The 25,592-nt window shown below is 34.9% G+C and overlaps 1 protein-coding gene across 1 annotated transcript in view; it reads right to left on the bottom strand.

The window, feature by feature from the left end:
* Positions 1-25,592, bottom strand: part of SLC9C2 (solute carrier family 9 member C2 (putative)) — a 107,096-nt gene that overhangs the window by 11,487 nt on the left and 70,017 nt on the right. Inside the window, exons 21-24 of the mRNA XM_051998936.1 lie at positions 16,703-16,801; positions 11,753-11,920; positions 9,587-9,718; positions 4,210-4,395 (exon numbers count right to left, since the gene is read on the bottom strand). Of these exons, the coding sequence (XP_051854896.1) occupies positions 4,210-4,395; positions 9,587-9,718; positions 11,753-11,920; positions 16,703-16,801 (585 nt within the window). The remainder of the gene's footprint in view (positions 1-4,209; positions 4,396-9,586; positions 9,719-11,752; positions 11,921-16,702; positions 16,802-25,592) is intronic.

The raw sequence follows: 25,592 nt of genomic DNA, 5'->3' as shown, positions 1-25,592 counted from the left end.
CACTTTAAATTCTCCACCTGGCTGCTAACTCATGATTGACTCCACCTTCCTCCACCTTCTCTCTCTGATTGGAGGATAGAGGGCAAATATTCAAAATCCTCCCAATGTCTTCCTTTATATAGAGGGCAGAAAGTGGACGGGATTCTCTTCACTATGAAGCCCTATCTGGTTTCACCTTCTGGGACAAATGCCTCCACATCAGATATCTCTGGTGCCCCATTCTGTCCTCTGTCTCAGTTTTCATGACCCCTTATATGTATTGTCTTCCTCTTTTAGATTGTAAACTCAATGAAATAAGGGGCGATTTTATTCTTGTTAATTCGATCTCCAGTGCTTAGCACAGTACCTATCGCAACTCATAAATACTTAATAAATGTTTATCAGATTAGATTGGTTTAGAATATTATTCTATGAGGCCATCATACTTCTCCCACTGCTTATTTCCTTTTGGAGTCTTCATTTTGTAAAGGGGTCAGACCAACCAACCTTCATTCTTCTCCGAGCGCAGGTTTTGATTTGCATTCTCACTCCCCTTCAACCAGCTCCATGTTTTTCAGCTCACTTTTCTGTGTTACCTTTTGGGATAATCCTTTGGGACTACCTTTGTGCTTATATTTGTGTCCCCAACATTTAACACAGTGCTTAACATATAGTAAAAACTTAACGCTTTTTTTCCCTTCCATCTAAATGAGTCCAAATATTTCCAAATGAATATTTCAAAGCAAAAGAAACTGTAGTATAGGATCTTGTTAGTTCTTAAGAAAAAAAAAAAAACACAGTTGGCAGGTTCAAGAGAAAAAGAAGAATTGTGAAAGAATTTATGATCTACACAACAGAAATAGGCAGAACAAAAAAAAATTGAATCCACAGTGCTCTCCAAAGATAAAGTTGATTAGCAATACAAATATAGACAAGTAAAGAACAATCTGAGGCAAAATAAATAAATAAATAAAGCAAAATATGCTTTGAAAAAAATATTTTTTTAAAAAAATGGATAAATCTTTAATGTTTAGGACTGGGATAGACCAAAATGATAAAAGAGACAGATATTAGAGTTCAAAGTTAGTACTTTAACAATCCAACTAACAAGGAGATATTCTGTAGAGCTAGACAACATAAAAATGAAATTCATTTGGATAAAAGAAGTAGAATCTGATGCGGGAAAACAGGGACACTGATGCATTGTTGGTGGAGTTGTGAACGAACCCAACCATTCTGGAGAGCAATCTGGAATTATGCCCAAAAAGTTATCAAAATGTGCATACCCTTTGATCCAGCAGTGTTTCTATTGGGCTTATACCCCAAAGAGATACTAAAAAAGGGAAAGGGACCTGTATGTGCCAAAATGTTTGTAGCAGCCCTGTTTGTAGTGGCTAGAAACTGGAAAATGAATGGATGCCCATCAATTGGAGAATGGCTGGGTAAATTGTGGTATATGAATGTTATGGAATATTATTGCTCTGTAAGGAATGACCAGCAGGATGAATACAGAGAGGCTTGGAGAGACCTACATGGACTGATGCTAAGTGAGATGAGCAGAACCAGGAGATCATTATACACTTCGACAACGATACTGTATGAGGATGTATTCTGATGGAAGTTGATTTCTATGACAAAGAGACCTAACTGAGTTTCAATGGATAAATGATGGACAGAAACAGCTACACCCAAAAAAGGAACACTGGGAAACGAATGTGAACTATTTGCATTTTTGATTTTCTTCCCGAGTTATTTTTACCTTCTGAATCCAATTCTCCCTGTGCAAAAGGAGAACTGTTCGGTTCTGCAAATATGTATTGTATCTAGGATATACTGCAACATAGTTAACATTTCTAGGACTGCTTGCCATATAGGGGAAGGGGTGGAGGGAGGGAGGGGAAAAAAATCGAAACATAAGCGAGTGCAAGGGATAATGTTGTAAAAAATTACCCTGGCATGGATTCTGTCAATACAAAGTTATTATTAAATAAAATAAAATTTAAATTTAAAAAAAATAATGTATATGGAAAGAACAAAAAAAAAGAAATTAAATTTTGTAATTATAATAAACAGGAAACTGAATCCCTACCATTTGAATTGTCTTAGGAAGATTCTGAAAATCACCTGTCAGGATAAGATATCAAGCACTGAGGTCCTTTTTCGAACTAAACTGCCAAGCATTCCAACTCTACTGCAAAGAGCACAAGTCCTTTGGGCTGGCCAAATGTACTCTTGCCAAAAAGACTATTTTATGGAGGAGAACTCATACAGGGCAAGTCCTCACAAGGTGATCAGAAAAGGCAATATAGGGACACTCTCAAAGTCTGTCTTCACTTCAGAATTGATTGTATGATATGCATGACAACTGGCACAAGACCACCCAGCATGGCATGCCCTCATCAGAGAAAGTGCTGTGCTCTATGAGCAAAGCAGGACTGAATTAGCTCAGGAAAATTGCAAGATGCACAAAGTTAGAGAATCCACCCCAGATGTTCAGAGGGACTATTTGTGTCTGACCCGTGGCAGAGCATTCCAAGCTCATATTGATTTGATCAATCAATCAGATATACTAACTTGACTCTGACATAGTGAAGTCATTTTGGTCCTCTTTGAGAACAAAGAACAATAACCATAAAGACTAAAGTTGGCTCTGAGGAAGGGATGTGAATCTGTATCTGCCTCCTTTCCTTTGTATGCTGAGGGACTATCAGTGAAACTCACTGTTTATAATCTCAAACTTGATTGATAATTTTAGTTAGTTTTTCTAAACTGCTTTTTTCTTTATTTGTATTCTTCTATGTGGAGGAGAGAAGAGACACATATTTCAAAATGAGGGTGATATAAAAACAAAAGATGCCACCCGTTCCAAGATAAAGAGTTTTGTAGAGCAAAAAATCATACCCTTATCAAACTGACCAAGGTCACCATTTTCCCAGTCATTGACTTGGCCCTTCCCTCTTCCCACCAGTACGTACAGGTTTTAAATGCTTAAAATTATGATTATGATTTTATCATCAATGCCTAAGTCAATTTTAGTTACATAATTTGTTTGTATTTGTACAATTTTTAAATTTATATACCCATGAAGGGGTGCTAGGTGGCGCAGTGCTTAGAGCACCAGCTCTGAAGTCAGGAAGACATGAGATCAAATCTGACCTCAGACACTTAACACTTCCTAGCTGTGTGACCCTGGGTAAGTCACTTAACCCATATATATATATATATATATATATATATATATATAATATATATATATATATATATATATATATATATACATACCCGTCATGGGTATAAAGCCTAGACCCAGAGCCAATTTGTAAATAACTACCTTATAAAAATTTATTTTAAAAAACTATCTTCTAAAAAATATTATGATATGTGGTGTCTTGTTGGGATTACTAGGCCTACCCAGAATTGTTTGTAATAAAAGGAATCAAAGAATCTCAAAACAAAACAAACTAACAAAAAATGCTATCTTGTATCAAAGGAAGTTTTTGAGTGGTTAAAAAAATGGGTCAATAATGAGATGTGACATGGCATAGTGAGGAGAGAGAGCGCCTCAAACTCAGGAACACTTGGGTTCAAGTCCTATCTCTAGACTGTGTGACCCTGTACAAATCATTTAAGTTCTCAATGCTCTAAACCCCAATTTCTTAAACTGAGTCAAACCTCTACATGAGGTCTCATAACTAAATTTGTGGGTCACAAAATTATGAGTTATTATCAGTTCATGTTTGATTTGTATACCTATTTTGTATATCATATATCCAGGGTCATGTAAAAATTTCTTGAGCAAAAAAAAGTAGCATGAGCAGAAAAAAGTTTAAGAAGCTCTGCTCTAAGCAACTCTCTTAAGATTCTGAATGTGAAGAGAAAATTTTGACCTACATTTGTTGTTGTTGTTGTTGTTTAGAAGAGTGGGCAGCTATTATCTTTATTTTCAGCTAAAAGCTCAATCAAAAATATGTTTTCCTTAATAACTAAGAATAAACAACAGCACAAAATCATTTTGCTACTTTTGTAAAGGATTTCTCACTAAGAAATTCCCTTTGCTGATGAAATCACAGGTCTAGTCCTGACACGGTGGCTATAGGATCTATGCTTTTGAGGTGAAGCTATATTATTTTTTTAGTTCTGTAGATAGAACAATATCCTGACAAGATTTGTGGGAAAGATTCAAAGAATAATAAAGTACAAATTTAAAATGCCAGCAATTATTCTTCTTACCTGAGAACATTTTGAAGGTATTAAGCTGGGGGCAAAATATGGTTCCTCCGTAGCAACATTATTCACACTTCCAAATACAATGAGAACATATTTCATAGTCTTATCGTAAATAGACAGCTCACTATAGATTGATAAATTTTCCATGTACACATTATTTTCTTCTATATACTTCTGATATGTTAATTCCTAAAAATAAATTATATAAATAAGTGATCTGTCTTCTGGCTTCCCTTATACCTAGATCACTCTCCCTAATCGCCTTTACCTCCTGACTTCCCTGGATCCCTGCCTCCAAGTTTGTAGCTTCTACAAGAAGCCTTTGCCTATAATTGTGCCTCTACTCTGAAATTATCCCCAATTTAACCTGTATGTTAACTTGTTGGTAGACAGCTAGTTGCATTTTAAGAACAGGGTATGTTTCTTATCCTTTTTGGTACACCCAACACCTAGTACACATAGTAGTTGATGCTTAATAACTGTTTATTGAGTTGACTTAAATAATAGAACTATCACACAATTTCACTGAGAGGAAATCATGCCTCAGTAATCTATGGGAATCTTTAAAAAAAAAAACCAACATATGGACAATGGAGAACCAATGAACAATTAATAATATTTAGGCTTTCCAAATGTCTTTAAAAATATTCCAATCCACAAGTTGTTTTAAAAAGTCTCCCAATAGTTTAGGTAGAACTGGTTTTATTGGCTTAGTTCCCAGTATCATAGAGTCTGAAATAAAAAAGATAAGGACCAAAAATGTCATTTTCCACAGAACTGAGAGGGACATTATCATAGAATCATCTGAATGTGACCTTAAGAGGTGACCTTACATCATATCCTCACCCTGTCTAGGAAACTTCTACACAAAATCATTCATAAAGAGTCATCCAGCTTTGGCTGTAAGATCCCCAGCAATAAGCTCATTAGTTCAATGGGAGAACTATTCCAATCTTGAACAACATTCATCAGAAGGTTCCTCCTATTGAACTGAAGAAAGTCCAGTCTTAAGTAGTTATTGCTCACTCTAGCTTGATAAAATTTCCATATAAACATTATGATGTTCTAAAATCTTATGAGATGTTAATTTCTAAAAATAACTGACAAAGTTCCTACTGGTCCTAATGCTGTTCTGTGGGTTGGTACAAAAAACTCACTCTTAATCCATTCTTTGTGCTCCATGAGCAGGAAGTTGCATACTTGAACCATTACTACTCTATAAATGGCAAGCTCTCTGAACAGAATTGGGCTGAAGAAGGAAACGTTCATAATAAAAAGGTATAAAGTTTGGGAGTGCAGTTCCTCTCAAAATTCTTTTCCTTTGGGACTCAGGCCCTACATCCACAGTAAAGCCACCCCGTTCTTTCTGATGGTTATTGTCCTCTCCCTCCTAAATGTGACACGTTGTATACTCACTTGTACATGCATAGTATTTCCTTTTAGAATGTAAGCTCTCTTAAAGGGGGAACTTTCTATTTTTTGTCTTTTTGTCTTCAACTAGAACACTACTTCATTGAGTACTAGAACCTCCCTTTCAGAGAAGAGACACTATTAAGTGTCTGGGCTGTTCTAATTGTCTGAGGGGAAAGGGAATTATCAACATTCCTTCAGATTCCAGAACCTGTCCTTTCACTTGAATGCTTAAGACTCTGGGAGACAGATTCTTATGGAAAATAAAAGTCTACCTTAATTTCTTCCTCAGTGATTAATAAACTTCCCCCACTCATATTTTCCTCATCCCAGTGTTCTTAACCCCTGAGTCTCTCCATTCAAACATCCCTTGCCCCTAATCCCTCACAGCCAGATAGATCCCTTCTTCCCAATCCCTTAAACCCATCTCCCCAGTGTCCCACCCTAAAAGTGTCTCCCCCTTACACTGTGCTTTCTCAAATGCTTGCTCTGTGGGCATTACTTTTGTTTTACTTTTGAATTTTATTTCTTTCCTACTTCTTCCATCTTCTGTTCTATGTTTGAGACTTGACTCCCATTTAATGTCACAGCCTCGCTGGTCTTCTTTTCCTGCACTGGCCACACTTTCACTCATTCCCTAATTCACATAGAAGTGGGGAAATTGGAATATGCCTAACTCCCCAGTGCCACCAGGTTTTCCCAATACCCCCTCTATTTAGTAATCTCAACTTCTTAGAAGTTCTTTCAATCTATATCTACCACTCACTCAACTAACTGTTAACTGTTGTCTCCTCAGCTTCAGAACACTCCCCTTCTTTCCTCAATGTATTATTAAGTGCCAAGTTCACAGGTTTTTCTTTCCAACTTCTGCTTTTGTACTAGAAGACTTCAACATACACATTAATACTCCCTCAAATACTCTAGGGGCAACTGGGAGGTGTAGTAGATAGAGCCCTGCTCCTGGAGTCAGAAAAACCAGAATGAAACTGACCTCATTTACTAGTTATGTGAATGTGGACAAATCACTTAACTCATGTCTGCAAAAGAATGAAGAAGGAAATGGCAAATCACTCCAATATCTTTGCAAAGAAAACTCCATGGACATCTATGGAGTTTGGGAATTGAATGCAACTGAATGATTTTTGAACATGACACAAATACTAACATCAGAGTTCCTTGGTTTACTCATTTCACGTTACTGACTCTTCTACCTTACCATAGACATACACTGTCTTATCCTTGATCTTGCCATCACTGTGTCCATGTTCACAAATTCTGAAATTCCTATTATCTGGTTACATTCTATTATCATTCTATCTTTCTCTTTCCGTTGAAACTTGAAACCCTGTTCTTCAATCATGCAATGATCTATAATCCCTCAAATATTTCCCAGACTATCACCCTATACTTACTTACACTTTCCTCCCTTATCCATCTTGACCCCTTTCTGAACCAATTCATCCCTATATTGCTTTCTTCTCTTGAGTTCCTTGTGCCTTTATCCAATTCCCAATCTTGTCTTATCAACCCACCCACCATCCACTGCCTTTGCTCTTACACATTTGCTGCTGAAGCTAGAGAAAATAATGAAACCACAATAACTGGATCCACTACAAATTTTTGTGATGTAATTTCAATGCAGCAAGGAAATGTTTTACACTTAATTGGCCTAATATCTCACTCATCTCAATAGCTTTTCCAAACCTTTTCCTTCCCTCAAACGCCTCATAATTCCCTCACCTCTCACCTTCCTCAGCTGAGAACTTTGTCTCATATTTCACTGAAAAAAAATTGGGACCATTCACTGAGTTACACTTTTTTCCTCCTCCTCATCTCACATCACTTATGTTTATTTCACTATCTCTTCTTCCACTCTTTTCTTGCATGAAGAATTGGCCCTTCTTGCAAAAGAAAGGATTCCCTCTATTTGCACAAGTGATACCCATTTCATCCCATTTTCTTCAGCAAGTTGTTCCTTCTATCAACCCAATTCTTTTATTTACTGTCAACATTTTCTTGTCTACTAGAAGCTTCCAGATATGCTTACATCTCTCCATTCTCAAAAAACCCTCACATGATCCAATCATCCCTCTTAGCTGTTGTCCTAAGTTTTTCCTGCCTTTCCTCTGTCTCCACTTAATTCTCTAAACATGTATCCAACTTCATCGTTTAACTGAAACTACTCTCTACAAAGTTACTAATAATCTCTTATCAAATCTAATGGCTTTTTCAGTCCTCATTTTTTTTGCCTTGTCTGTAACTTTTGATGTTGATCATCATCTTTTCTATACCATCTTCCTTTAGGTTTATCTGACACTATTCTCTTCTGTTTCTCCTCTGACCCCTAGCAACTCCTTCTTTTGCTGGATATTGATCTAGGCTTTGCTTGCTAACCATGGATGAACCACACAGTTCTCTCCTGGGCCCTCTTCTTCTATTACACTATTTTTCTTAGTGATTTCACCAGCTACAATAGAGTCAATCACCACTATGTTGATGATTCTCAAATATAGCCCTAACCTTTCCACTGACCTCAGATCTGAAATCTTCAACTGTCTATTGGGTGACTTGACCTGGATTCATCTCTTGTATCCCTGAATTTTCAGTGGCTAGCCTCCTGGAATGCTTTCCCTCCTCCTCTCTGCACTTTGACTTCCTTGGTTTCTTTTTAAGTGCTAGCTAAAATCCCACCTCAATTCTAATGCCTTCCCTCTATTGATAAATTCCAATTTGTCCTGCATATAACTGGTATAAATATATATTTGTTTGCATGTTATTACCCCATTAGACTGTCAATTCTTTGAGAACAAGCACTGTGTTTTTTTCTTTGTGTCCTCAATGGTTAGCACAGTAGCTGGTACAAAGTAGACACAACAAATATTTATTGATTGACTGAATAAGTTCCATTGAGCTGAGATTCAGCTGAATGTTCATTAAATTATTCCTATTAGCACTATCCTTACCTCTTGGGGTTTATTAAATTAATATCTGTGGAATCTACCTTGATAGCATTATGATGAGGTAGTGACACTATATGCAGAGGTTTAAAGAGAAATATGCCTGAATCTCTGGTTCCTTTTATCTCAAAACCTACAAATTACATATTTTGTAGGTATCCTTTTGTTCTGTGAAATAACAGCCTAGATCACATAGGTGAGATAGCATTATAAATGAGATTGAGAACTGGCCTTGAAGTCATAAGAGTTAGATTCAGTGAACCACCAGGCAGTTCTTAAGATTCTGTTACATAAGAGATATTGATCTGAATTAGTAAAAGGAGTTTTGTGGGAGACCCATACATCGCTAAAAATCAAACTAATAATTACATTATAAATCATATCATATATTATTGATTGATTGATATACTACATTTTCTATATAAATGAAATTATTTTTAAGAATCATAATGATGTGGGAAAGATTCCTTTCTAGATTCCCATCCTCTCCTAGTTAATAATGTAAATTGCCCTTTAACTCACAAATCCTGGTCCCTTTGAATTTCAACAAATCCTGGTCCCTTTGAATTCCAATAGAAGATCTGGACCTGTCCCAGCCTCACCCGGATCTGAGCCAACTTTGGGGCTACACCTAAAAGCCCCTTGAGCTAAGTCTCCTATTATAAAAAGGCCATGCTGGGAACCCCTCTTTGCAGAGATTCCAAACATGGTAGCCATGTGAGGACCCTCTGTCCACTGGACCCTTTGTCCAGTGCCCTCCTTATCTCTATCTTCACCTAATAATAAACCTCTTATCAATCTAGCTCTCCGGGCCAATAAATGCTTTTATTGGGAACTCGAGCTGCTACTAGCCTCCATTTACCGCCGTATCCTTGCACCGAATCCAAGGGGGTTGCAGGGGAGCTTTGCTTGACTCCCTACCCCAAACCTGCCACTAGACCTCAACTAAACCCTAATCTCATTTAGGTACCCCAAATGTAGACCTCAACAATAATAGTTAAATCACGGCTTACCTCACCCATTATGCCTGCTTTTATATATTGATTTGCTATGTTGAGTGCAACATTCAGCCACATTTTCTCTTCTAAGAATGACCAGAATACATCAAAACTTTCATATAAGTCTTCTAGACTGATAAAACAGGCCTGAAAAAAGTAACAACAGCATAGGAATGAACAACAAGAATAAGATCATAAGAAAATCAGAACTCTATTCATGCCAAAATTGGCTATTTTGTGAAGTATAATGAGGACATTTGTAAGGATATGAATGTGAGAGAGGGGAGAGGGATAATCAATTGAATAAACCACATCACTCTTATCCCAAATATCAAGATGGTAATCCTTGGTATAGTCATCAAGTGAGAATACAACTCAATTTCACTATGTATGAACAAGATGTGAACATCTCCTTGAATCAGTCAAAAATATTTTAATCAGAAGCAAGAGGAAGTCTTTTCTGACTGGATGAGGGACTTGGTCATGACCATATGAGGAACACCAAGAAAGCCAATTTGGTTGGACCATATAAAGTGTTAAAAAGACTAATGTGTAGTGTCAAATCCAGGTTGCAAGAAGTTTTAAAATGTCCAATAGGCTTATATTTAACCCAAAACTTAATAGGAATATATTTAGTAAAAGAATGAAGTGATCAGGGCTATGGCTTTAGGAAAATTCCTTTGGTTGCTATGTATAAAATGAGTCAGAGAGATCAGTTAGAGAGACCAATAGTCTAATTAAGGAGTGATGAGAGCCTGGATTATCCTGATAGCTGTGTAAGTAGAGAGAATGAAGTAGACATGAGACATAGCCATAGAAACTACCACATTTGACAGCTGATTAGATATAAAAGAATCAAGGCTGATGTCAAGATTGCAAACAATGTTGGGGTTTGAGGGATGAGATATCAACAAGAAATCTAATTCATCATTTCCGGCAGTTGCTAATATGGGATTGGAACCCAGGATAGAGCTTATCTATTTTGTTATGTTTTATTTAATTTTTACAAAAAATACTTTATATTTTTATATTAACATATTTATTTAAGACTTGATTCTAGGGTAAGCTCAAGTCAGTATACCATGACTTCTGAATGCAAAGATAACATAAAAAGACAGAGAAGCCCAAAAGAAAAAGGAAATACTGAGGTGTTCACTAAAGGAATCAGATTTAAGCTCTTAATTAGCTCAAGATTCAGCAAAATCAGTGCCCCAGCTTTCTTGTTATATTCTGTGAAGTCCACAGAGTCCTACTGTGACACATTATTATAATGTGGAGGACATCTGATATTGTCATAGGTTAAGTCAGTGAAAAGAAAACTTTAGTATCTTCTATCATAGTAGAAAGCTTCAGGTTTGATTTGTAAGTCTCTAAGAATGGAGTGGTTGGCTCATCAAAAATAGCTAAACATTTGATAATGAATGCATGTGGCATTACAATCCATGAAAGAGAAGAATACTTCTGTCATTGAAAGGACAGTGGTGAGAGGCAAAGAAATGTAGAGATACAGAAACAGAGGGGAGGAAGGAATCAGGTAGAAGAAGCTAAGGACCAAAGGTCTCAGACTATCCAAAAATATTAATTTAAATGTTGATATTCTACATGTAAGATCCTAATCTAAATATCAAAGAGGGAAATCTAGGCATGATGACTACCTACTAAATAGAGGTGTCTAAAAATGCTATGGTTGCTTTGGATAGTAACAGGATTTGCCCTCACTGGAGGTCTTCCAGCAGATCTGGGATCATGACTGGGGGTTACTTTAAAATGGGAATGCCTTAGGTTTCTTCTTGCTTTAAAATCCTGCAATTCCATTATTCTCTGATCTTTTGGGTGATTTTCACAATAAAACATCAGAATTCTCAAAGGGCAATAAACAAGCCAGGGTCTCCAGTTTACATGAAAGAAAACTTTAATGAGGGACATATTGGTAAATGTTTAACAACTCCCTACGCTGCCCCCAAATATGCTGGACACAATTTAAAGTTTACTCTAAATTATTGTTTTTTCTATCACTTTCTTAAGACTAGACAATCAACAAAACAATAAATCAAGCCACGATTTGTAATGTTTCTGATTTCAAAGGCCCAGATTTTCACACTGAAAATTTTTCATTTGCTCTCCTTAACTCAGGGTGACCCCAGCATATAACATGCAGTGAAAAAAATAGTGATATCTGACCTGCAAAGTGGTTTCACAGGTGGCTGTATAACCCATTTCTCTTTTAAGCAGACAACTCAACTCTCCTATTATATCTCCACTCGTGATGTATTCAGTATATGTTTTGGATAAATTTGCTTTTTCTCTCAGCTTAGGATGAATTCCAAAGTGAAGAAGTGAGCCATTTAGCTGCAGAGAGAAACACACACATACACACACACAAATTTACACACACACAATTAAAATACAAATCAGAATTCATGCTGCCAAAAATAATAAAAATTTAGGTTTTTTAGAGCCTCATGATTATAAGCATTTTATATACAGTCTCATTTGATGCTTACAAGTACCCTGTGATATGGGTACAGAAATTATCATTTTCATTTTATAGGTGAAGGAACTAAGGCTCAAAGAAAGAAAAATAATTTGTCTATAGTCATACATTGAGTGAGTGGAAAAGTTGAGATTCAACTCCAGACTTGTCTCTGAATATAGTACCCTTTTTATAATCTCATGAGTCCCCTCAAAATCTTGTTATTACTCTACTTAAAAGGAAATGTGTTTTATATCATCTGGCCAATTTGGAGAATGAGGGTTTTCAGGGAAATCACTGTCTTGTTTAGACTTTAAACTCAAAAATCCAGAAATCATTTTTACCCTTCAATTTTTCTATTCAGCTACTAAAGTTTCTTAGTATCTTAGTGTAAATTTTTAGTGAACTTTCCCTTTGGGGTGATTGCCCATGATATTCTACCTTTTTTTCCTTTGTACTCTTTGAAATTTCTTTAAGATACATGCCACACTATGCCCAGCCTTCTTTTCCTTCTCTATCATAAGCTATAATACAGAGAAATGTGACTTCCACACAAGTTTCCTCCCCAAAAATTAGTTCCTCTTTGCTGTTGAGAATCAGGCCCAGAATGGCAATTTGCTGAATTATTTTTTTTCATTTTGTCAATCAACTGATCGTTCAATCAATAAATGTTGTTCAGTTATTCTAAGTTTTGTCCACCTCTTCAAGACCCCATGGATCATAGCATGACACCTAATCACTATCTCTCAAAGTCTGTCCAAGCTCATGTTCATTGTTTCCATGAGACTATCAATCTGATCTTCTACTGTTCTCTTCTCCTCTTGTCTTCAATCTTTCCCAACATCAACATACTTTCCATTGGGTCTCCCATCTTCTCATTATGTGTCCAAAGTAGTCAAGCTTCAGCTTCAGTATTTGATCTTCCATTTAATAGCATGAATTAATTCCTTTAAGTTTTGATTGATTGGATTTCCTTACTGTGTTAAAGAGATTCTGAAAAATCTTCTCCAGATCCACTATTTGAAAATGTCAGTTTCTGGAACACTCAGTTTTCTTCTTACAACCATACATTACCACTGAAAAAACTATACTTTGACCTTTGTCAGCAAAGTGACATCTCTACTTTTTAGGTATGCTGTTTAAATTTGCCACAGCTTTCCTTCCAATGACCAAGCATCTTTTAATTCCATTATTGCAACTGCAGTTATCTTTGAATCCAAGAATATCAAATCTGACATTGGTCCATTTCTTCCCCTCTGTTTGTCAGAAAATAATAAGACCCATTGCCAAGTTTTCTTATGTTAAGCTTCGAGTAAGTTTTTACACTCTTTTCTTTCACCTAATCAAGAAGATTCTTAATTCTTCTGCATCAAAGTGATATCATCTGCATATCTGAGATTATTGATATTTCTTCCAGTTTTTTATTCATCCCCACTGGTATTTCATGCCATACACTCTGCATGTAAGTTAAATAAATAAGGTGACAACATACAGCTTCATCATATTGAATTTTTTAAAAATATCTTTTAAAAAAAAATTAACAAGGTAAGGAAACTAAGAATAAATACTGCGAAGTAGCACGGTCCTATAAGAATATGAAGAAATCTAAAATCAAGAATGAATTCCATTAAGGAAAGCAAAAAAGGAAGAAAAGATGACAAGTAAGGGATAGAATCTTTGGAGAAAAAACGAAGATGGTATAGAAAGTGAACAGATAGAATAGAACTACTTATCTCTTCTTTTGCTTCTAGGTTTTTTTTTCAGTTTTGGTTTTGATTTTCCTGCCAAGAACAATATAAACTTCAACCTGAGATCATGTCTTAGCTTGTTAACTCATAATTAGATTTCTAATAATGAAAAGCATGAACAAATCTTTATTTCAAAAGCTGTAATTAAAAATTCTATGCATAAGTAAAAATGCATAATAAAACTTATGCAATGTGATAATAAAAGTAGAAACATGTACCACATCTATATGGCAATAATAATAGTAGGCATTTATGTAGCTGTAAGATTTTCAACTCACTTTATAATTCATTTGATCATCACAACAATTTTGTGGCATAAGCGCTATTATTATTTTTATTTAAAGAAGTTGAAGTGGAGAGAGATTAAATGATTTGTTCACAGTGACCCCAGAACATATCTGCGGCAAAACTGAAACTCAGAGTCTTCCTGATTCCAAGCTTAAATACTTTCTCTATTGGGCCATCCACTATCCTTACTGGGTGATGATACTTTTCATGTGACATTGAAAAGCTACCAATGCAAGGAAAAACTAAATAGAGCAAAGACAAACTAGCAGAATAACAAGGATACCAACCATGTATGATAAAGAGGCCACAAATTTTTCAAAAGATTTTGAAAAACTTGCATGATACTAAAAGGACAAACACCTCTCCCGACATTAGAAGGTCAACAACCTCTGGCATGGAGTCTGTAGGCTGGTCTTCATAGAAAAGTCTTCTGTAACTGCCTGGCTCCAGAGTGCTTCAGATCAGTTGAGTTTCAAGGTCTAGTATTACAGTTAACATATCTCTACCTAGACAATTGACTGGTCAACTGAAAGATGTCTGCCATCCATGCTTGAAACACATTTTATCCTATCCTCTGTCACTAGATCCTTCGTTTTCTTCAAAACTCAAATTAAGCATCACTTTTTAAAAAATGAAGCCTTTCTGATCCCTCCAGTTTTTAGTGCCATCTCCCACCAATTATATTTATTTTATATATACTTACTCCATATGGATACATCCCCAGATAAAATATAAGCTCCTTGAAAATAGGAAGTGATTCCTTTCTGTCTTTGTATTCCATAATGCCTGCTGCATAGTAGGCCTTCAATACATGTTTGTTGACTAATTATGATATATATCCTTAGGCACAAATGATTACAGTCATTTGAAAGAGAAGTTTTATAAGAAATTTCAAACTTCTTGGGGACCTTTTTTCTTTATGACTTTACATTTTTATAATTTAGATTAAGCTGTTTCTTATGTAAAAAATTACATAGATTGTGACCTGACAAAATAGCTTCTTTACTAATATAAGCATAAGTTCTTATAGTCTTTCTGGAGGCCATAACAGCAACCAACTAGTCTTTTCAAATGCAATGTTTTACCCATTTGTTTAAAATAGGTTTGTGCCATGAATGTGGAATTCTTAGCAGGACAATATCAGCCATCAGTTAGCTGAGGAAATATCCGATGACAATCTCTGGATGAAGTTGAGAAGTAATAAGGATACAGAGGGAGCATTATGCCAGGGTATGATTCCTCTGTCAACCAAATTGAATATTTGAATATTATAAGATCCTAGCATTTGCACAATATTTGGGATAACCAATAGAGTAACACAGTCCATTTGGTTTATCTGTTCAATATTTGATAGAACAAATACAAATAATAGGAAATTGAAATTCAAGACATATGAGAAGATGGGAAATGAATACTTAAGTTACCCTTGATGAGGTTAAGCCATTAGGTCTAAACTGAAATTCTCAGGGTACTAAATGTATTTATAAATATTATTGCAGAACCACTATCCTAAATCTTTGACAAATCATGAAGGATACTCTAGGGTATGCAAGGTGGGAAGAGGATAAGTGATGTCTTGGTCCTCAATGAAGGTGATAAACCCTATTCTTCAAACTATAATATGGTAAGCTTGATTTCAATTTCTAGCAAAATTCTATGAATGATTTTTGAGTGGTGATCAGCATAAATTAACAAGGATTCATTAGAAAGAAATCATGCTACATTAACCTCATTTTCTTTTTTGAAAATATCACTTCTAATCTTACCAAATTGAATTGAAGAAAGGGAAGACTGGAGGCTGTGTTGGATTTGATTTGAGAAATTTTATATCACTTTCAAAGATTTCACGATGCTTCCTGACCAAAATAAAGACTCCAAACACATATTTTTTAAAAGCAACATTCACACAAGTATATCAATGACTATAAATCATGAAACACTACTCTTTCTGGAAACCTGAAATTGTGGATGACTCAAAGGGCAATGGAAAGATTCATGGTGGCCCAATCAAACTGTAGCATATTGTTGGTGTTGTTTAAATGCAAGAGGCAGCTCCCAACAACATTTTTATATTTATAGGTTTTATATTAATATTTTTATCATATTTTAACTTTTTAAGTTTGACACATACTTTTAATGTGAAATTGATTACTGATTACTGATTAAGTTTTCATTAATCATTGAACCTAATATCTTTGGATGAGATTTGAATTTAATTGTATAAGTCTGAGTAGTAGAATTTGGAAGAGTTTAGGTACCCAAATCTTAAAGGCTACAATCTTGAGGGAAGGAGGATGAGTAGTGGATCAATCAACTTGAGCAAGAGATGTTTTGCCCAACATTAGGTCTTGCTGGTACTGAGTGGTATCTAGTAAGGAACTTTCCACAGTGTTACTCAATAGTGTATAGTCCCTGTTGCTATCGATTCTGGAGACAATTCTTGTCATTTGATATAACGGGTAGCCTACCCTTCACCTTTCTTATAGACCAATCACAGTCTTAGGTTAGACATAAATGTTTAGTCCTATTAAAAAAGAGGTTTTACGAAACCTTTTAAATTTCCAGAATTTTTCTTATTATTTTAAATTACATTTCTATAATTGATTTTAATATGGCTCTTACACTTGACATTCCTGAAATAATCAAGTAAATTCCTTGCGGCATATCACCCTCTTTACATATGACCTCTCCATAGTCAAAACATGCAAGTTGGGCTTTTTCCTAAAAGAAAAAAGAATAATTATCACAAATAATCTGACAACTCCATTTTCTAATTTAAATAATAAAGAGAAATGTGGATCAGATTACAAAGAGATTGAGATAGCAAGAGACAGAGAAAGAGAAAAAGGAAGGGAGTGAGGGAGGGAGAGAGAAAGAGAAAAAGAAAGGAGGGAAAGAGAAAGATGAATTACTAACAATAATATTACTATAGTTTTATTTTGTGATAGCAATGGTCAGTGATGTGTATTTCTGCTCCATTAGGCTGACTCAAAACATCCTGATCTTCACTCAGATGAAACCAGATTGAGCGGGCTTCTCCACTTTTAGTCAATGCAAGAAATGTAGATTAAGTTGCATCAATGGCTTGGGAATGCATTTGATTTAACTCCCCTTGAAAATCAATAAGATTTAATCACAGGATTTTGGAATTAGAACACAAAGGACCTCAGAGGTCATGAAGTCCAACTCCCTAATTTTACAGATGAAGATAGAGATGTTGAGTGACTTGTCCGTAACTTGAGAGTCTGAGGAAAGATGTGAAGTGTCCTGACTCCAAGTCTATATTACCTTCCCTTTCACTGCATCATGCTGCCTTTCCAGGTTAGAAATGTTGTTTATAAAATAGGCTATTCATAAAAGATTCTAAGGGTTGTGGTGGAGCCAGCCCAAACTGGCTCTTGAGAGCTGGTTGTTAATTTTCAACAAGAACATTTACATCTTGGAAATCAGCAAATGCTATAAATCAGAGCTTGATTTATTGTTTTGTTGATTGTCTAGACTATCAAATATCAAATTCAAATGAAAGTGGATCCCCTTGAAACTCATATTGAGTCAGAAAATCATAAATTAAATCATCTATGTTATATTAGATTTTTAATTTTTAAACATTTCCCAATTCTAGTTGTGAAATATTATTGTTCTATAAGAAACGATCAGCAAAATGATTTCAGAGAAGTCTGGATTTATATGAACTAATGCTGACTGAAATGAACAGAACCAGATCATTATTGTACATGGCAACAAGAAGATTATATGATGATCAATTCTGTTGGACATGGCTCTTTTCAACAATGAGATGATTCAGGATAGTTCCAATGATCCAAGAGAGCCATCTACACCAGAAAGAGGACTGGAGAACTGAATCTGGAGCCCAACATAACCCTTTCACTCTTTTTGTTGTTGTTTGCTTGCATTTTGTTTTCTTTCTCATTTTTTTCATTTTGATCTGATTTTTCTTGTTCAGCAAGATAACTGTATAAAAATGTATTAATGTATTGGACTTAACATGTATTTTTACCATGTTTAATATATATTGAATTGCTTGCCATCTAGGGGCAGGAGTATGGAGAAGTGGGGGAAATTGGAACACAGGGTTTTGCAAGAGTCAATGTTGAAAAAATTATCCATACATATGTTTTGAAAATAAAAAGCTCTAATAAAAAAACCAAACATTTCCCAATTCTATTTCCATCTGCTTCAGGCAGCACTGAGGAATTTGCTGGTAGTTTGTGAACTCTAGACTCAAGTGATAGAGAAAATGTTAATAAAAGTAATTAAACTTAAAGAGTTCCATGTGTTCCTTCCTCTCCCCATCCCAGCTAGTTGGTAAACATTTACCCATATGCCCTTAAGGATGATCAATATCAAATGTGATGTGTGGTTTCATGATGAAAATTAAATAATATGTGCCAAAATTTTCAGAACTGAATGCCAACTTCTGTAAAACATGAGACTGAAGCTAAAGGAGGGATCATTATATGTTGTATTTGTTAAAGATGTAAAAAGACATGGGATTTATTGTATGTTAACATATTTCATTATTTTATTTCATTCTAAATTAGTTTGGAGGCAGCTAGGAAGCACAGTGGATAGAGTGTTAGACCTAAAGTCAATAAAACTCATCTTCCTGAATTCCAATCCACCCTCAGACACTCACTAATTGTGTTACTCTGAGCAAGTCAGTCCTGTTTGCCTGAGTTTCTTCATTTGTAAAATGAGCTAGAGAAGGAAATAGCAAACAACTCCAGTTTCTCTGTCAAGAAAATCCCAAATGGGAACACAAAGAGTCAAATGTGACTGAAGCAATTGAACAAATTCATTTACATTCGTATACAATATGGACATATGCACTGTCTCTTGTAGAGGGTCACAGTCAGTGGGGAAACTCTGGGTAAGATATAAGACCCTTCAGCCCAGAGAGAAACTGTTAACAATGTCTGATTCGACTACTCATCTCCCCTAAGGACTCTCGGTCTTCCTGAGAAGACAGGGGATGGTGACAACCTGTGTTGAGATTGAAGCAGAGTGATACCAGGTGGAAGAGTGTTATCAGATGGCAAACTACATACAATAGCAAGTTGTGTATGTGTTCCTACGTGCTCAGAGTTGTTTTTGTTACATTAGAAAAAGGGGAAAGCCCTTGAAATAAAAGGACTCCATTTTCCCACCCTCCTCATCATTTCTCCACTAGGAAGGCATATTTACTCACCCTGGTGTGGGGGCTCTAGAAAGCAACAGTAAGTTTCATCACCCCAACTTGGGGGCTCTAGAAAACAGGACACAACAGTTTCTCTGTGTGTGTATGTGTATGTGTATGTATGTGTGTGTGTGTGTGTGTGTGTATAATGTATATTTTATTGATTAATACTAGATAACTTGCCTGTATACAATCACAATTTTCAAAAAAGGCAGAAGAATATAAAAGACTGGATAGAGAAAACCTTTGGCATGTTTACTTAAAGATTAAAATATAATTGAAATGTTGAAAATAATTTGTTCCGGAATAAAGATTTTAAGAGTTGAGTTTTTCCCTCCTTTTCATCAGCTATAGCACTTTTGCCATCTTCTTAGTTCTCATGGCAAATCCTTCTTTAAAGTGCTCATTTCATGCATACCCTTTGACCCAGAAGTGCCACTACTGGCATTTCTTTTTGTGATTGCAAAGAATTGAAAATGAGTAGATGTCCATCAATTAGGGAATGGCTGAACTAGTTGTGATATATGAAGATAATGGAATATTATTGTTCTTTAAAAAAAATGATAAATAAACTGATTTTAGAAAAGCTTGGAAAGCTTTACATGAACTGATGCTGAGCAAAACAAGCAGAACCAGGAATGTATTGTCTACAACAGCAAGAATGTGAATTGATCAACTATGAAAGTCTTGTTTTTTCTCAGTGGTTCAATGATCCAAAGTAATCCCAATAGATTTTGAATAGAAAATGCCATCTGCATCCAGAAAAAGAAGCATGGAGATTGAATGTAAAGCAGTACATGCTATGTTCACTTCTTTTTTTCTGTTTTTTTCCTCTCCTATGGTTTTTCTTTTTTTTTTTTTGCTCTGATTTTTCTCTCCCAACATGATTCATAAAACAATGTGTACACACACACCCACACACACACACATATATATTTTAATTTTAATAACTTTTTATTTACAAGTTATATGCATGGGTAATTTTACAGCATTGACAATTGCCAAAGCTTTTGTTCCAATTTTTCCCCTCCTTCCCCCCACCTCCTCTCCTAGATGGCAGGATGACCAATATATGTTAAATATATTAGAGGATAAATTAAATACAAAATAAGCATACATGTCCAAACCATTATTTTGCTGTACAAAAAGAATCAGACTCCAAAATATTGTACAGTTAGCCTATGAAGGAAATCAAAGATGCAGGCAGGCAAAAATATAGGGACTGGGAATTTGATGTAATGGTTCTTAGTCATTTCCCAGAGTTCTTTCCTTGGATGTAGCTGGTTCAGTTCATTACTGCTCTGTTGGAACTGATTTGTTTCATCTCATTGTCGAAGAGGGCCAGGTCCATCAGAATTGATCATCATATAGTATTGTTGTTGAAGTATATAATGATCTCTTGGTCCGGCTCATTTCACTCAACATCAGTTCATGTAAATCTCTCCAGGACTCTCTGAAATCATCCTTTTGGTTGTTTCTTACCAAACAATAATATTCCATATTATTCATATACCACAATTTATTCAGCCATTCTCCAATTGATGGGCATCTACTCAGTTTCCAGTTTCTGACCACTACAAAGAGGGCTGCCACAAACATTCTTGCACATACAGATCCTTTTCCCTTCTTTAAGATCTCTTGGGATATAAGCCCAGTAGTAACACTGCTGGGTCAAAGGGTATGCACAATTTGATAACTTTTTGAACATAGTTCCAAGTTGCTGGCTGGATATATTCACAATTCCACCAACTTAGTGTCCCTGTTTCCCCACATGCCCTTCAACATTCCGCATTATTTTTCTCTGTCATTCTAGCTAGTCTGACAGGTGTGTAGTGATACATCAGAGTTGTCTTAATTTGTATTTCTCTAATAATGACTTGGAGCATCTTTTCATATGGCTAGATATAGTTTCAATTTCTTTATATGAGAATTATCTGTTCATATCCTTTGACTATTTATCAATTGGAGATTGGCTTGATTTTTTTATAAATTAGAGTCAATTCTCTATATATTTTGGATATGAGGCCTTTATCAGAACCTTTGACTGCAAAAAATGTTTTCCCAGTTTATTACTTCCCTTCTAATCTTGTCTGTATTAGTTTTGTTTCTACAAAAACTTTTTAATTTGATGCAATCAAAATTTTCTATTTTGTGATCAGTAATGATCTTTAGTTCTTCTTTGGTCATAATTCCTTCCTCTTCCACAGGTCTGAGAGGTAAACTATCCTATGTTCTTTTCATTTATTTATAATCTCATTCTTTATGCCTAGGTCATGAACCCATTTTGACCTTATCTTGGTATATGGTGTTAAATGTGGATCAATGCCAAGTTTCTGCCATATTAGTATCGAATTTTTCCAGCAATTTTTGTCAAATAGTGAGTTCTTATCCCAAAAGCTGGGGTCTTTGGGTTTGTCAAACACTAGAGTATTAAAGTTATTGACTGTTTTGTCCTTTCAACCTAACCTATTCCACTGATCAAACTAGTCTATTTCTTAGCCAATACCATATGGTTTTGGTGACTGCTGCTTTATAATATAATTTTAGATTTGGTACAGCTAGGCCATCTTCATTTGACTTTTTTTTCATTAATTCCCTTGAAATTCTTGACCTTTTGTTTTTCCATATAACTTTGTTGTTATTTTTTCTAGGTCATTTGTTTTTTGGGAGTCTGATTGGTATAGCACTAAACAAATAGATTAGTTTAGGTAATATTGCCATCTTCATTATATTTGCTTGCCTATCCGAGAGTCTTTAATATTTTTCCAATTGGTTAGACCAGACTTTGTGTGGAAAGTGTTTTATAATTTTGCTCATAAAGTTTCTGATTTTCTCTTGGCAGATAGATTCCTAAGTATTTTATACTATCAGTAGTTACTTTAAATGGAATTTCACTTTGTAACTCTGACTGTTGGATTTTGTTAGTGATCTATAAGAATGTTGATTGGGTTTATTTTGTATCATGCAACTTTGCTAAAGGTGTGGATTATTTTTAATAACTTTTTAGTAGAATCTCTGGGGTTCTCTAAGTATACCATCATATCATCAGCAAAAAGTGATAATTTGGTTTTCTCATTGCCTACTCTAATTTCTTTAATCTCTTTCTCAACTCTTATTGCCAAAGCTAGCATTTCTAATACAATATTGAATAGTAAGGATGATAATGGGCAATCTTGTTTCACTCCTGATCTTTTTGGGAATGGTTACAGTTTATCCCCATTGCATATGATGTTTCCTGATGGTTTTAAATAGATGCTACTGATTATTTTAAGAAAAAGTCCATTTATTCCTATACTCTCAAGTGTTTTTAATAGGAATGGATGTTGGATTTTATCAAATGCTTTTTCTGTATCTATGAGATGATCATATGGTTTTTGTTAATTTGGTTATTAATATGGCCAATTATACTGATAGTTTTCTTAATATTGAACCAGTCTTGCATTCCTGGTATAAATCCGACTTGATCATGGTGTATTATCCTGGGGATGATTTTCTGTATCCTTTTTGCTAATATCTTATTTAAGATTTTAGCATCAATATTCATTAGGGAGATTGGGCTATAATTTTCTTTCTCTGTTTTCAGCCTACCTGGTTTAGGTATCAGTACCATGTCTGTGTCATAAAAGGAATTTGATAGGACTCCTTCATTCTCTATTTTATCAAATAGTTTATATAGCATTGGGGCTAATTGTTCTTTAAATGTTTGGTAGAATTCACATGTAAATCCATCTGGTCCTGGGGATTTTTTCTTAGGGAGTTGATTAATAGCTTGTTCTAGTTCTCTTTCTGAAATGTGACTATTCAAGCAATTTACTTCCTCCTCTGTTAATCTGGGAAGCTATATTTTTGGAGGTAGACATCCATTTCACTTAGGTTATCAAATTTATTGGCACAAAGTTGGGCAAACTAACTCATTATCTCTCTAATTTCTTCTTCATTGGTGGAAAGTTCTCCCTTTTCATTTTTAAGACTACTAATTTGATTTTCCTCTCTCCTTTTTCTAATCAGATTTACCAAAGGCTTATCAATTTCATTGTTTTTTTTTTTTCATAAAACCAACTCTTAGTTTTATTTATTAGTTTAATAGGTTTTTTTTTTACTTTCAATATTATTAATTTCTCCTTTTAATTTTAGAATTTCAAATTTAGTATTTGATTGGGTTTTTTTAATTGGGTCTTTTTCCTAGCTTTTTTAGTTACAGGCCCAATTCATTTATCTTCTCTTTCTCTATTTTATTCAAGTAAGCCTCTAAGTATATAAAATTTCCTCTTATTATCACTTTGGCTGCATCTCACAAATTTTGGTATGATGTCTCATTGTTTTCATTATCTTGAGTGAAATTACTGTGTCTATAATTTGCTGTTTCTCCCAATCATTCTTTAAGATGAGATTATTTAGTTTCCAATTACTTTTTGGTCTATTTACCCCTAACTTTTTGTTGAATGTAATTTTTATCACATCATGATCTGAAAAGAAAGCATTTACTATTTCTGCCTCCTGCATTTAATTTTGAGGTCTTTATGTCCTAATATGTGGTCAATTTTTGTATAGGTTCCATGAACTGCTGAGAAGAAAGTATATTCCTTTATGTCTCCATTCAGTTTTCTCCAGAGATCTATCATACCTAAATTTTTTAACATTCTATTTACCTCTTTAATTTCTTTCTTATTTGTTTTGTGGTTTGATTTGTCTAATTCTGAGAGTGCAAGGTTGAGATCTCCCACTATTACAGTTTTGCTGTCTGTTTCTTCTTGCAACTCTCTTAATTTCTCCATTAGGAATTTAGATGCTATATCACTTGGTGCATATATGTTCCTTTCTTATCTCTTTTAATTAGATCAATTTTTGCTTTTGCTTGATCTGAGATAAGGATGGCTACCCCTGCTTTTTTGACTTCACCTGAAGCATAATAGATTCTGCTCCAGCCTTTTACCTTTACTCTGTATGTATCTCCCTGCTTTAAATGTGTTTCCTGTAAACAACATATTGTGGGGTTCTGATTTTTGATCCAATCTGCTATCCACCTCTGCTTTATGGGAGAGTTCATCCCATTCACATTTATGGTTAAAATGACTAATTCTGTATTTCCTGCCATCTTATTATCCCCAGATTATGCTTTTCTTTTACTTGCTCCCCCCCAACCCTCTTTCACAGTTTTAAACTTATATGCCCCACTTGTATCACGCCATTTACCCTCTTTAGGATCCCTCCCTCCCCCCTTTGAATCACTTCCCCTTTATTGTATCCTTCCCTTATTACTCTTCTTTTCCCTTTTCCTCTCCCCCTTTTTAATGAGGTGAGAGAAGATTTTCTGCAAAACAAGCATATGAATTATTTTCTCTTTGAGACAACTCTGATGAGAGTAAGTTTTACACAATGTTCCTCCCCCTCTCTGAATTCCCTCAGATATAATAAGTTTCCTTTGCCCCTTTATAGGATGTATTTTCCCTCTTTTTATCCCCCCTTTCCCCCTTTTCTGACATTATTCCTTTTCCATAACTACTTCCCTTTTTTATGTTATATCAGTAAAATTAAATTATATATGTAGTCTTTTTGTATATCCACAACAGAAATACAATTCTCAAGAGTTCCTTTTACCTTTTCTGCTTCTCTTGAGTTCTATGGTTGGAGATCAAATTTTTTGTTTAGTTCTGATTTTTTCCTTAGAAACAAATGGAATTAATCTGTTTCATTAAATGTCCATTTTCTTCCCTGGAAGAAAATGCTCACCTTAGCTAGGTAGTTTATTCTTGGCTGCATTCCAAGTTCTTTTGCCTTTCAGAATATCAGATTCCAGGCCCTTCCATCCTTTAGTGTGGAGGCAGCCAGATCTTGGGTGATCCTTATTGTGGCATCTCGGTATTTGAATTGTTTTTTTCTGGCTGCTTGTAATATTTTTTCCTTAATCTGATAGTTCTGAAATTTGGCCACAATATTCCTTGTTTTTATTTTAGAGTTTTTTTCAGAAGGTGTTCAATGAATTCTTTCAATGCCTATTTTACCTTCTGGTTCTATTACTTCTGGACAATTCTCTTTGATGATTTCCTGTAGAATAGTATCTAGGCTCTTTTTTTCATCATAATTTTCAGAAAATCCAATAATCCTCAAATTCTCTCTCCTAGATTTATTTTCCAGGTCTGTCATTTTTCCAAGTAGATATTTCATGGTTTTTTCCAATTTATCATTTTTTTGGTTTTGTTTGACTGATTCTTGCTGTCTCAATGAATCATTGGTTTCTATTTGTTCAGTTCTGATTTTTAATGAGTTATTTTCTTCATTAGCTTTTTTTTACTTCTTTTTCTATATGTCCAATTG

Source organism: Antechinus flavipes, chromosome 4, assembly GCF_016432865.1.
Source record: "Antechinus flavipes isolate AdamAnt ecotype Samford, QLD, Australia chromosome 4, AdamAnt_v2, whole genome shotgun sequence".
Taxonomy (NCBI): Eukaryota; Metazoa; Chordata; class Mammalia; order Dasyuromorphia; family Dasyuridae; genus Antechinus; species Antechinus flavipes.
Note: the sequence above shows the minus strand (reverse complement) of the source record. Positions and strands in the feature narration are given on the sequence as shown.